The sequence below is a fragment of the Seriola aureovittata genome, chromosome 6 (assembly GCF_021018895.1).
Source record: "Seriola aureovittata isolate HTS-2021-v1 ecotype China chromosome 6, ASM2101889v1, whole genome shotgun sequence".
NCBI lineage: Eukaryota > Metazoa > Chordata > Actinopteri > Carangiformes > Carangidae > Seriola > Seriola aureovittata.
In genome coordinates this window covers 26,184,384-26,198,363 of record NC_079369.1, presented here as the reverse complement: position 1 = coordinate 26,198,363, position 13,980 = coordinate 26,184,384, and the positions used below count along the sequence as shown (strand labels likewise).

Genomic DNA, 13,980 nt, shown 5'->3' with positions numbered 1-13,980 from the left:
TAAAACATACCAGACAATGAACTATAGTTCTGGGTTTACACCATCCACACAGGGAGCTTTTCACATCCATCAAAATATCAGATTGACATCTTCTTATCGACTTTATTTATCAGTGTAAATCAAAACTCTGAAGCAAGCGGGGAAAAAAGAGAGAAGGAAATCCAGCTCCAACCAAATAACACAAATAATTTCACAACCTCATCTCAATTAAATCTCCAAGATCTATTTATTTCTGTTTGAGGCTCCAGTAAAATATACAGAGACACAGGCTTTCTTCTCAGCAGTCCTGGGATGAGGAGTAAAGATAATGGGACACAGGGAAATTCACCATTCGAGCTTTTACATTCTTAATGTCAGTGATCGAAGTCAGATAGATGTTATTAATCTTCCTCTGTCACCCTCATGCTTTTGATTTTTCAGCTTCCGCAGTTTTGCCTATGCGGTATGTAGAGGATATACATGTGTGATCCCTTGAGTTGAGATCTGGTGAATTTGGAGGCCATAGCCTAGGTCATGGCATCTCATTTCAGCACGAGCGCAATTCATGATGGTAGATATTGCTGATGGTGAACTCACCATATAGTGGACTATATAGGGAGAAGTGAGTGATTTCAAAGACGGCCACATGTTATGTTTTGTTGCAAGCATCAGTGGTCACAGTGATTACGACAGAAGCGAAGGGATAAGTGCGGTGACGCAGTATAAAGAGAGACAAAGTCCAGGTCAGAAGGAGGTTGTGGTGGGTGGATGGGCCAGAATGTCTCTGGGTTATTCAACAAAACACAGGTAAGTGACTCAGGAGAATAGTGTTCGATTCCCATGTGAAACTAGCAGCTTATGGACTATTTTAACCAGATCTCTAAAGTTGAAGAAGTATTTATTTGAACCCAAATCATGGTAACCATGACAACAGAGTTCCGGTACGCCGGCCTTAAGGTTTGGAGACACTCCCATGGGTCCTATCAGAGGGTTGAATAAGCGACCTGTATGTGTCATGACCCGTAAAGTGACTTGAGTTCATGGTTCCTTGTCTTTAATGTTTCCTTGTGTTTCCTGTTTTATTTTGGTAACCATTGTCTTGTCTGGTTTCAGATTCCACGTCCTGTCAAGTTTCCCTGCTGTGTGATTACCTGCCCCGCCCTAATGTGTTTCACCTGTGCCTCATTGTCTCCCATCTCTTAGGGTCCTTTTCTTCCCCTCATGTGTTGCCAGATCGTCTTTACCTCCTTGTGAGCGGTCCAGCATTCTCTTGTGTAGTCCCTCGTGTTTATGTGATTTTGCCTGTTTTCTGACCATCGATTTTTGTCAAATGATTTTGATACTTCTGCCAGATTGACTGATCACCTGTGTACTGATTAAAACTCTGAACCTGACCCTCATCTGAGTCTGCTTTGTGAGTCCACATCCAGTGTGTGTCTGACAGTATGGTTGTTCAGGTCGGAGGACTGGTTGATTTTTAAATGTTTAGAATGTTTTTGAATTAGTTTTTGTAGAAATAAAACTAAAATATATGTTACCTGTAAATTAAGTAAACACAAGAAATATTTCAATGAAACAGTAACGGTACTTGGCCAGTCACCAATCTGGCCCTGATTTGAACACTGTGGCCAGGCAGCATGCTTCCCAACCATTAGGCCACCGGAGCGTCTTTCCACTCGCCATCTTAATCCAAAATCAAGGTGATCAATACCTGCTCAGCTTTGTAAGAGCATGACAGCATCTGCATTTGTTGGTTCTTCTTTAATTTATTGATAAATGTGTAATTCGTCTCTCATCTGTGTGTTTGTACAACTCAGTTCAAATTTACAGCGCTGGCATGGGTGAAATGAAAACAAGCAGGTTGTGCCAGAACTCAACATGGTAAACAGGTCTGCAGATGATTTTCTCAGGGTGTGTCAGGGCTGCAGAGCTTTTAGACTCACAAAGAAAAGAAGGAGAGCCATTTTCCTTTTTGTTCAGGCTGACCCATTTGTTTACCTATTCAGTCTGGCTCATGGACGCTTCGGCAGGGGCAGGTGCATGCCATGGGGGGATATGAACTTGGATCCTTCTGAAGGACAAAAAGTGGAACTACTGCTGTTGGCTCAGTGAGAGAAACCATCCATCTCCTTTTCTTTCAGTTGAACTTAAACCCTGCGCTCCTTCCTGTTCCCACACACACAACACATGTGAAGCTTTCTGCCCAGCAGTCGACACACAGTCAGAGTCAAATACCTCGAAACACACAGCGAGACACCTGCTGCCCAAACAAGAGAAGAGAGGAGGACGAGCCCAGAGCTGTAACAGAGCTGTGTGTTGTTCTCTTTTGATCAGGCAGGGTGGATGAACACACTGCTGTGCTTCTCAGGACCCAAGGCATTTGTTTTTTTTCCTTTTTATATGATGATGTTTATTTTAAACTGTAATGAAATCGCACCTCCCATCATGCTGTGCTCTTCGGGAAGTCAAGCGGTGAGAGAGAGCTTTCACAAGGCTACTGACACTCTCAGCTGGAGCAGATGTTGTCATACATGGTCAAATGTACAAGAATAATAAGAGAGTGGGAGCTGTTTGATCGCTCCTGTTAAGATAGTATCTCAAGTGATGTGGATCTTCTTCTGAAATGAATCCCTCGGTCGGGGTCAATATATCAAGTTCTGCTCCTAAAGTTGTGTTTATGTTGGCCTAGCCACAAGCCAAGTCTATGAAAACACAGCTTTTTCCACACTTATCTTCTACATTTTGGCTCCTCCCATGTTTCATTGAAGCATGAGGCATACCCAAACTAAGATGCCAGGGGTTTCTTTCTGCAAATACCATCCTTCTTTTCACTAAATTTCTCGTGGTTCATCCTGATACATTTTGGCATCCTTGGAAAATTTGAGATCTTTTGGGACCAAAATTTGAACAAAGCTTGTCCGCCCAACATGTTACTGTAAGGGAGAGCTCTGGAGGGATATTGTTTCTCTTGCACTTACTAACCGAAGTGCTGATTCAGTACTATTATACTATACTACTTTCTTAAACATGAAACCAACAGATGTATCATTAACACTTTCTTGTCTGTATTGTTTGATCAGGATGATTATTGAACTACGTTTACACAAATGATGTTTTGTAGTTTATGGTTCATTCTTTATTGGATCTGGAACTTTGACCGTGCTGCTGTAAAACTGACTACACATGTAGATATGTTACAGGGCTGAACACAGGCCCACACACAGAGAAATGTCTTCTCAGTCAATGTCACCATTGTTGCTGCAGGAGATCGATTTCATCGTTTATGTTTGCTTTTATACTCGTTCCTCACTAAAACCCACAATATGACAATTAGTGGATGTAAACAGACAGTAAAAGTTGAGATAATTGTCTTTAAAGAATTGAGGCTAAAAGTCGATGCACATCTCAAAGTCAGAAATCTTAATCTGAACACCAACATCAAGTGTATTACAAAGACAGCGTATATTATCATCAGAGGATACATGTTTAAACAAGGTATAAAACTATTCAAGCTTTCATTTCCAGAAGGTTAGACTACTGTAATACTGTTTTCTCAGCTACAGCTCCTTTAGAATGCTGCTGCTGGAGTTCTAACAAAGACCAAGACTGGCTATCAATATCTCAAAAGAATTGATTTCAAAATATTGTTACTTGTCTATAAATAATAAGTAATAATAATCAATAATCACTTATGATTTAAGTACATCTCTGATTTGTTTCCACACCCTCTTGACCTCTTAGGTCATCAGGGACTATAATTTTCCGGGTAGACTTTCAACACATACCCTGGTTTTTTCTCCGCCCACCATTTCTGGTGCCTTGGGAAAGCTACCGTTAGCTACCAAGGAAAACAATAGCGCTATCCTCTTCCCATGCTTACTTTGTGCCATAAATGTAGCCTTCATTTTTCTTTGTAATTTCATGGCCAGTGACAGACAGAATTGTGTTGTAAAAAGGAGGCCAACCAGGACACATCTGATGAGGTCTAGCTCAAAAGCCACGATACCCAAACTTGTCAAATCTGGACTAGACAGACATATATACAACCCTGATCTGATGTGGTATTGATGGTCTACATTTAAGGCTTGGCTTAAAACTGTCCTCTTTGATAAAGCTTATAGTCAGGGCTGGCTCAGGTGAGCCCTGAACCATCCCGTAGTTATGCTGCTTTAGGCCTAAACTGCTGGGGGAACTCCCATGATGGCCGCCCATCCTGAGTCTGGTCCTTTTGGAGGTTTCTTCCTCATCAAGTGCTGCTGGGTTAATTGCACAAGTTACCATCAAGTGCGGCATATACCAAGGTGATGCACTGTCCCCGCTGCCATTCTGCATATAGGCCTGAACTCGCTCAGCCAGATCATCTCAAAGAGTGGCCACGGATACCATAGGTGTGGCTGTGAGTGTGAATGGTTGTCCGTCTCTATGTGTTTGCCCTGCGATGGACTGGCGACCTGTCCAGGGTGTACCCCGCCTCTTGCCCGAAAAGATGCTTGGATAGGCTCCAGCCCCCCTGCGACCCTACTAGAGGATAAGTGGAAGAAAATGGATGGGTGGATGGAAGTGTGGTCGGATGGTATCAAAGAGAGGGAAGATGATCAGAACTGAGGGGGTTGAACTACCAGAAGGTAGCAATACAGATGTTCAGGACAGCTACAAATACCTTGGGATTCCGCAGGCATATGGGAACCATGAGGAGGCCGCAGGTCCTGAAAAGTCAGCTGAATGGGAACAACAAGGTCCGAGCCATCAACACGTACGCCCTGCCAGTCATCAGATACCTCGCTAAATGCAGACAGCTACAGCGTAAATGGGACGCCATAACCAAGTGGCTGGCATAGTGTACAGGAACATCTGCACTGAGTATGGGCTGGAAGTCCCACAGACAGAGTGGAAGACACCTCCTAAGGTGGTTCAGAATGACCGAGCTAAGATCCTGCGGGACTTCCAGGTCTAGACTGACAAACTGATGATGGCTAACCAACCGGACATCATGTTGATCGACAAACAACAGAACAGGCAGTGGTGATAGATGTAGCAATCCCGTGCGACAGCAACATCAGGAAGAAGGAACATGAGAAGCTCGAAAAATACCAAGATCTGGGGAGTAAAGGCAACAGTGCTCCGACATATATATATATATATGTATAACTATATATATACATCTATATATATACATCTATACATATATATATTAATAATTCATTCTATTAATTCTATTAATTATTTAATTTGCATTTTATTATATTAATATTTTATTGATATTTTTTGTCTTTGATCATTTAATTCCATTGGATTATTTTAATTGTGCTTTGGCAACACATTAAAAAGGTCACTCCAATAAAGCCTGTTGAACTGAATTGAATTGAATTGATAAAACAGCGCAGAACAGTAGTTCTCCCTCCGTCCTGCAGTGGCCGCTGTTCGCAGACAGGCCGCCCTCTCAGACCCTCTCCTCTCTTCTGTTAAGTCTCCTCTGCTAACTCTACTTGCTCTTTTTCCATTGGCTGAGCTACCACGCGCTTCCTTCTACGTCATCCACTTACCAGCGGTGTTGTAGTTTGGATGCTGAGGAAGCTGCTCGTCGGTGCTACTCATTACACTGTAAACACACACACACACGGTTTATGCCGGTTGTGTCAGTCGGTGTGGTAGCAAACTAAACATCCAGCCAGTCAGAGATGGCCCTGTGCTCCGAGCCTGCTAACGCTAGCTCCGCGGGGAACGGACAGCTGATGAAGGAGAGGAAGGTGGCGGTTATTACCGGTATCACCGGACAGGTAACATCACTCAGACCTCAGCCAGTATCTAACTGTGTAAATGACTTGTTCACAGGCACACCCATGAATTTGTTTATGTTGCTCTTTACGTCTTAACGCTTCCTTCGTTGTTTCTGTTTTAGAGAATGCGTTTGTTTACAATCTGTTAAAACCTGTGTCAGGTGCAGAAACACAGCCTGCCACAGTTCAATCTATGAAAGTGAAATTAGATTCTGATTCGGTTTTTATGGGGGAAAGTTAGGTTTTCTAAACCAGCCCACATATTTTATGAAATCTGGAGTAGATTAATCCAGAGAAGCTAAAGACTGTTTAAAGACACAGTGTCAGAAATGTGAAGGCTTAATTCTGTTTGTGAAAACACAAAATGTGCAATTTAACTGCCCATCCACCCCCCAAAACCAGGCCACATCAAACCAGGTCTGTCTTAAAAATCACTATAGATAGGCTTGTCAAATCTGGACTAGGTTAACACAGAGAAGCTAAAGACTGTTTCAAACACAGTTTCAGAGATATGAAGGCCTAATTGTGTTTGTAAAAACACACAAAAAGTGCAATTTCTCCCGCTAACTAGGCCACATCAGATCAGGTCTAGCTCAAGAGCCATTATACCCACCAGACTTGTCAAATTTGCAAAACCTTTATGCAAAGTCCAGCCCAATCGGTTGAAGCATGTTGGGTTAAGAGGAGAGAAATGGGGGAGAGAGGAGAAAGTGGAGCGTGGGGGACAGGGGAGAGAGAAGAGAGAGAGACCAGGACCAGTTTATTAGGTTACACATCAGCCACCTGTCACCAGACAGTCAGGCAAGCAGCAGTTTGTACAGGATATGAACAAGTGAAAGTCATACATTCAAAGTTTTACTTGAGTAATTGTAGAGTAAAAGTATCCATTATGTAGAATGGCCCTTTTCAAAATAATGTATAATATATTATTGGATTATATAGATTATATGATATTATATATATATATATATATATATTTATATATGTTTGTGTGTTTGTATACATAATTTATTGATACTAAAATCACTTTAATGTTGCAGCTGGTAATGGCGGGGCAAATTGCAAAAACTTATACACTGCTGGGTAGACTGTCAATTCCTCCAAGGAATCAATGAAATTTTATCTTAACCTATAATAATCCATCAATAAATACAATTTATTGATTATATTTTGTATCATTAATCTGAATCTGCAAAGATACTAGTAATTAAAGTCACCAAATAAATTTGATCGAATAAAAAGTACAATATTTGCCTTTTAATTGTACTGGAGTAGAAGGATAAAGTGGCAGAAAAAGTAAAGTACAAGTACCTCAAAACTGTGTTTTTAAGGTGCTATATGTAAGTATTTACTGTTGCTACATAGCCAACATTAGCATTAACAGATATTTATTTACCAGTCTAGAAGAAAAAATGTGAGTTCAGCATCAAACTTGATTCCTTTACTTGTCAAGAGCTGTCTCCAGTGGCGGACATTACAGTGACTCACTTATTGTACAAAGTGGTTTTGTGGCTAGCTGGTTAACATGCTAACTTAAGCCGACACTGTATCTCCGCAAACAAAATACGTAGACATTTTTTAAGTAACATAAGGACTGTTCACATTCTGTTGATCCTTTCAGTTAACCTTTGAATATTTTAACAGCCTATTATTTGGACATTTACTGCGTATATTCAAAGTACAGTTGATATTGCTTGTTAGCACTCCCACAGAGTAAACAGTTTTTCGACGTGGGAAGGTGCAGTATTATTTTATTTGCTCATTTCCTCTAGGTGTTGTTTACTCCGGTATTGTGTGAGCGTGGCTGGGTATGCTTTGACATTTTTGATGACAATCTGAGTTTATTGATTGGTGAGTTAACCAATGCATGATGGATGTTTAGTCTGGTTCCTCCAGTTCAGCAGTATGGTCTTCTTTCGGGGGGTTAATCCTGTAGTGACAGACTCTTTGGCAGCTTGGGTGCAACAGAAAGACAGTAAGCAGTAAAGTTTTGAGTGATGTAATAATGTGTCGGTTTGCAAAATCTAGGACTATGGATGTGCAGGACAGTGTGCACTGAAGGTGGGGTTCACCTAAGTGGATCACAGCCTGAACAAAACATGTATCAGTATGGCAGAACTGGCTTTACAGGTAGTCATGTGCAGAGTGACAAGTACCAGCATGAGTTTCAGGTTGAATGTCACCACTGGAATGATGACGTTATTAACTGACTGTTGTAGATTCTTTGCTGGCAGGTTGGCAGAGGCCGACTGAGGATGAAAGTTTTCAAAGGATGTCCAAAACAGCTTTTTATATTTATTTCAGTTTTTAGTTTAGTCGATACTATTAGCTGATATTTGCTTATCACATACTGTTAACTGTTAACAGATATACAAAAAAATAGCTACAAAATCTCACATAGGTTGCATTTCTTTGCATATTTGACCCATTTTCCTTTATTCAAGTTTAATATACTTTAATCATATTTAATTGATTTCTTTTCATGTAGTAGGTATTTATTGTTATATTGTTATTGTGACTGCTGTTTCTAATAATAAAATTTTATATTACCTGTAGAATATACGCGCTCGGTACATATATTTGTCATAACTTTTATTATAACCTGAGGGATCTTTGATTTATTTACTTGTCTAAAAAATGAATATTGGCCAAACTATCATCATCAGATTGTTAGTTTTACTCTCAAATATCGATATTGGTATCAACTTTTTAAAGTACAGCATCGTTCAGTCTACTCATTAACACCTCATTTGCTTGTTTGTGTTGTTATCCTCCACAGCCATTTATTTCTTTATTTCTGTACGTTTCTTGACACATTACTAGTCTTACTCACTTGAAGGTAGAAACATGGTTCCAGAGCAGCAGCTGATTTTATCTGAATTTCTTGATGATTTTTTTTTTGAGTGATCGTCAATGAGAACATGATAAAAATGATGTTATCTCAAAAACTATAACAGCTACAAGACCAAATCCTGCTGCACATCTTCCCCATACTTGAGTGCTTCAACTGTATAATACTGGTAGCGATAGCGCAACCAGGGGATGAGAGATCAGCCAACAAATTTTGCAAAATGTTTTTGTTGATGTCTCGGGAAACACAAGGCATAAGGCACAAAACTGGTGACTGTGGATTCAGTGGATGATCCTGAAGAGATTGATGTAGGCCCTGCCAACTTCTGTCATGAACATTTTTCTGCCATTTTTAATTATATTCAAAAAATCACCAAAATTGTTACATATCATGTTTGTTAAGCTTCAGCATGTAAGTTGAGCTGCAAGACGTAGCGAGCTTCAGCAGCTGCAGCAGTTGTGGCTTGCAAAGATCACACACATTTTCTAAGAAAATTGACATTGTTTTTCCATCCTTTTGCTACCTGTAATATCTGGACCATTGGACCATTAGTCCACAGACATTGAATTTCCATCAACGGTTCAGTATGATTTTTCCAATATACAGTGGGTTCAATTCTGGAAATGTAGATTTGGACAAAATGTGATTAAAATCTGCCATCCGTGTTTTGAATTTTTGAGTCGGCGCCTATGCGATGGCATCATTAGCCTTTCAGTATCACTATGATCCCTGTTGTTTTCATTAGTGGTCATGTTATCTCCAACCATTCTTTTCTACAGTAAGAATGGCTCTAAGCTCCTTGGATGAAGGTCCAGGTTACAAGTATTTGAATTTTCACAGAGTTGTAGAACTGCAGGGATTAGTCAGTTAATCAATGCACAATTACATGATATCTGTAAACTTTTTTTAATCGAATAATCGTTATGTTATTTTTGAACCAAACATTCCCTGGTTCCAAATGTCAGGATGTGGCTCCTTGTCATACATGACAGTCAACTGAACATGTGAAATGTTTTGAACATTTGAAGACGTCACCTTGGATTTTACGGAAACCATATCAGAGATTTCTCATTCGTCTTTAATATCTTGTTGACAAAACGGTGAATTGATTAATCATGGAAATAACTGTCACACAGCTTTGCTATTTCTCATACAAGTGGCAGCAACATGAACCTGTCTGAGACATTTGCATAAGTGTGTGTGTTTGTGTGTGTATTTCGTGTGAAAGTGTGGCCTTTGCGGTAGTATGCACATGCAGACGAGCATTGTCAGTTTATGATTTGCATCAGAGCAAATAAGCAGCAGGGAATAAGCAGAGACTTGGGGAAAGTTTCATGGTTTGAGGTGAAAGTCGTCGGTTGACCGTTCCCAGACCGCTATCAGACGGCTTGGAAAGTCATTTTCAGCTTTTCACATTCCTTTGCCAAGCAGCACTTTCCGAAGCTCCGTCTCCCCTTGTCCTCTTTAACAGAAAAAAGAAGAATAACAGTGTTAATTCATTTTTATTTTGGCTGGTCGTGGCGTTACTGTTTGAATACCGAGAGCCCGTTTAGGAGGCAGGCAGGCAGGCATCTGGATAGACCATCACAGAAGTCACTAGCCAGGGCCGTGGGGGTCACAGTGATGCCATAAATCGCTTGGCTAACTACTGTTCATAAATTTCAGGGCAACATGCTGCTCAGTCTGAATATCTTTGACTGCTGTCTCAGTGTGAAGTATTGGGGTGAGAGGGTGTGAGTTATGGGAGACCACCTGAGTGCCAAGGCAGTGCTGCAGAGCCGGGCAGGGGCTCTGGCTGATACTGCTGTTTTACGATCCGGGGTTATGGAGAGGACAGGTTCAACCTCAGTGTTCGACAGTAAAACTTTACTTTGGCTTTGAGGTTCACACTTCTTTCTTCAGCTCCTCCGGTTGGGAAAACAATGCTGCGCAGCGATATGACCCCTCGAGCTGTTTGATGTTCGTCCTGCAAGCCTCTTTTCTTCATCCCTCTGTTGGCGTTTGATACACTTCTCTCATTCCTCCCTCGCCTCGTTCCACCGGCTCCACTGCGAGCAGCGCAGGACAGAGTCTGAACAAGGGCCAACAATAATAATCATAAAGCTAAGAATGCGTACGCACATCTCCTCTGTCGCTCATAATGGATGCTGATGGCTCCTTTAAGGCTGATTCCTTCTCTGAATGAAGTCTGGCAACTTGTAGAAAGACAGGAACAGATGTAAGTTCAGCTGCTAAAGAGAAGATGGTTCACAAGTGAAGTGCACATGCTCAGCGTTGGTGGAGGAGTCACGATAAGATGGTGTCATGATGCACCAATTTAGCATTATGCCAGTTGTCATGTCTGATCCCTGGAGGAAGTGTTTTCAGCTTCTCTGAATTTTATAGACAACTTGCAAAACGTTGAAATGCCAGCAACAGAAAAAGGGTTAAGATGTTGTCGGCCATATTCATTTCTGACTTCAATGTACTCTTATTACTGTTAATAGATTAATTACCCATATGTCTATAGGATAGCTTCAACAACCAATGACACTAGACCTGAATTTAAGCCCACAATCTCCAACCAGAATCTACTGTAATTAATATGGACAAACATCAGAAAGGATCCCATTTGAAAACAGAAATGTCATCCACTGACATATCAATTTAAATTGAATCAAGTCATGCACTTTTAAAACAACCAGAGTTGCTGTACAACAATATACAATGAAAAACACACAACATAATAACAGCTAAAATGTGAGGTCTTAACTATCTCACAGTCTGAACAGGGAACAGTTTGAAACAAAAACACAGGGGATAAAGGTGAAAGATAAAACCTTAGGGACACTCAAAAGCCAAAGAAAATGTGAGTCTTAACATATACAGTATATATTATATTATTTTATATATATATATATATATATATATAGGGGAGACCGGGGATGGTTGTAACAAAGGGATAGTTGTAACAGCATCACTTTCACCAATAAGGGATAACATAAGAGTCATGTGATCAATTTCATGTATATCCACTTCCTCCCTGATCTTGCATGTGAATTTGGATGGCTGTGAGAGGAAGTGTGCAGATTTTACAGTCAAAACATCAATTTTCAGGTAAGAAAGTAATTTTTGGGACCAAGTCTATATTTTGATTAGTACTGATGCTGTTGAAGTTTGAATTAGGTAACTTGTATCGGGTAAGAGAGTAGGTTCTTACGTAAAATGTGAGTCATTTCATCCATGCTAATTTCAAACCACCATGCTGATACAGCTAGGTAAACATTGGCTGACAGGGGTGGGGATAGTTGTAACACCATATAAGAAAATGTTACAACCATCCCCATAATCACAATTCACATATTTTCTCTATCCTACTCCTTTTTTTCAGTATGCCAAGACAGTGGGTGAGGAAAACAAATAGGGGTGTGCCTGCACATGTACTTAAAGTTGCATCAGATGAAGTGAGGCAGGGAAAAGCAGTGAGGTCAGTCACCAAAGACTACTCCATCTGCCATGTGAACAAGGTTCAAGAAAGCTGCCCAGTGTGGGCTATCACAGCAGTCAAAAAGTCTTCAATGCACAGTAGTCCCTCTACTGTAAGACCATTTCCCAAAGCAGGGCCAAGAAAGACCACTGGTACGACAAGGATAAAGTCAGACATCTACACAGATACAAGCAGGCCTTGGAGGAAGAAGAAAAGAAGAGTAGTAAGAAGAATGTGAAAATGGCCATATTTGGAAAGAGGAAACGCAAACAAAATAATGCAGAGAGAAAGACAGCCAAAAAGAGATCCAAGAAGAACAAGGATAAGGGTGAGGACACCCCAGATGAAGATGATTTTTGAATTGTGTGCATGGAGCCCTTTGGAAATTCCAAACCCAAAGAAAAGTGGATCAGATGTGTAAATTGCAAGTTCTGGGCCCACGAAAACTGCACCCCTGGAAAACCCACATACATCTGTCACCACTGTGACTCTGATCACTCTGATTAGATGGATAACACACACAGATACACACACTCAAGTTCATGTTTTATCATTTAAGACAGACACAGTATGCATGTTTGTTGTTTTACTAATTGTCAAACGTCTTCCTGTAATTTTACATGGATTATGAGCTACTTCTGACCTCCTGTTGAAGGTTTCCATTTGTATGTGTAACATTCATAGGTATTATCAGGATATGTTCTTTAAAAAAGCTCTTTTAATGTTAACACTGAAACTGTTCTTCATTTAGCCATCAGTGATGAGTTATTTTTGTTCTTAGTGAAGCACAGGAAGATGCTTTAGTGTTGGCACATGCACAATAAACTTATATAGATGCATATTTTGTGGTGTAGTCTCAGTTTTTAGTTCTTCAATCTTGCTGTTACAATTTACCCCAGGTTGTGTTACAACATACCCTGGTAGTGGGGTAGGTTGTAACAATGGCACTCCTTGCATTTGACATCAAATAATGAATTCTGTGATATAGTTGGAGAAGTTAAAAACATTGCTATTTGTAGTAGACAAATGAGGGTACTTTGTATCAAAATCTGAGTACCCTACCGCAAACATTCTGCAAGTTATAGGAGCTGAGTCAAAAAGTGTTACAACCATCCCCGGTCTCCCCTATTGAAGAATAGTTAATATCGCAGAACTTTTATTGATCTGAAGATGACACTTAATCGTGACAGATTGTTGACAAAATCAACTAGTCCGAAGCAATTTTTGTTAACATAATGTTATTGGTTAGTGTTTGGTCACTTGTATTTCAACACCTTCTTCAGTGTTATAGAATTTGCTGCTTTGATTTCACCTCTTTGCTTCTAGATTATCTTTTTCAGATGAGTAAATTTTTCATTTAATCTGGATCAAAACCACTGACTTGACTTGACAAGAAAACAAGATTATTGTGGCATAACTCTGATGTTGCTCCTTATTACATGTCACTACCAGGCCTGTTCTCTGCACACAGGTTGGGTCGCTCAGTATTAGGGATGAACAATCATTTAAATTATTGTCGAAATCGCAGTATGATGTCCAAATCAGCAGAGCTGTAATTCTTGTTATAAAGGTAAAATGGGTCACAACAACAGACCATAAATGAAGTGTTGTGGTGCTATCAGACGTAAAGGAGTGTGCTTGTTTGGTACAAGACCCAACAAAAATCACATCATCGTCATCATCATCATCATTTTTATATTATTTCAGTGAAAATCAAATGCAAAAATTACTATTATAACTGGAATTATGACTCCTATTGCAATTTCAATATCTGACAAAAAATGATTTTAAACTTTTTTTTATTCACTTTTTTTATTTTTTGCATATCGTTCAGCCCCCCTTAGTATCAGCTGGCATTTGAGTGGCTCCACACAAGCTTTAAGATACTTTTAAATTAAAATCCAAGA

At 40.1% G+C, this 13,980-nt stretch overlaps 1 protein-coding gene across 1 annotated transcript in view; it reads left to right on the top strand.

Annotated features, from left to right (window-relative positions):
• The first annotated feature begins 5,505 nt into the window (after positions 1-5,505).
• Positions 5,506-13,980, top strand: part of gmds (GDP-mannose 4,6-dehydratase) — a 183,887-nt gene continuing 175,412 nt past the window's right edge. Inside the window, exon 1 of the mRNA XM_056378553.1 lies at positions 5,506-5,756. Within this exon, the coding sequence (XP_056234528.1) occupies positions 5,658-5,756 (99 nt within the window). The 5' untranslated portion in view covers positions 5,506-5,657. The remainder of the gene's footprint in view (positions 5,757-13,980) is intronic.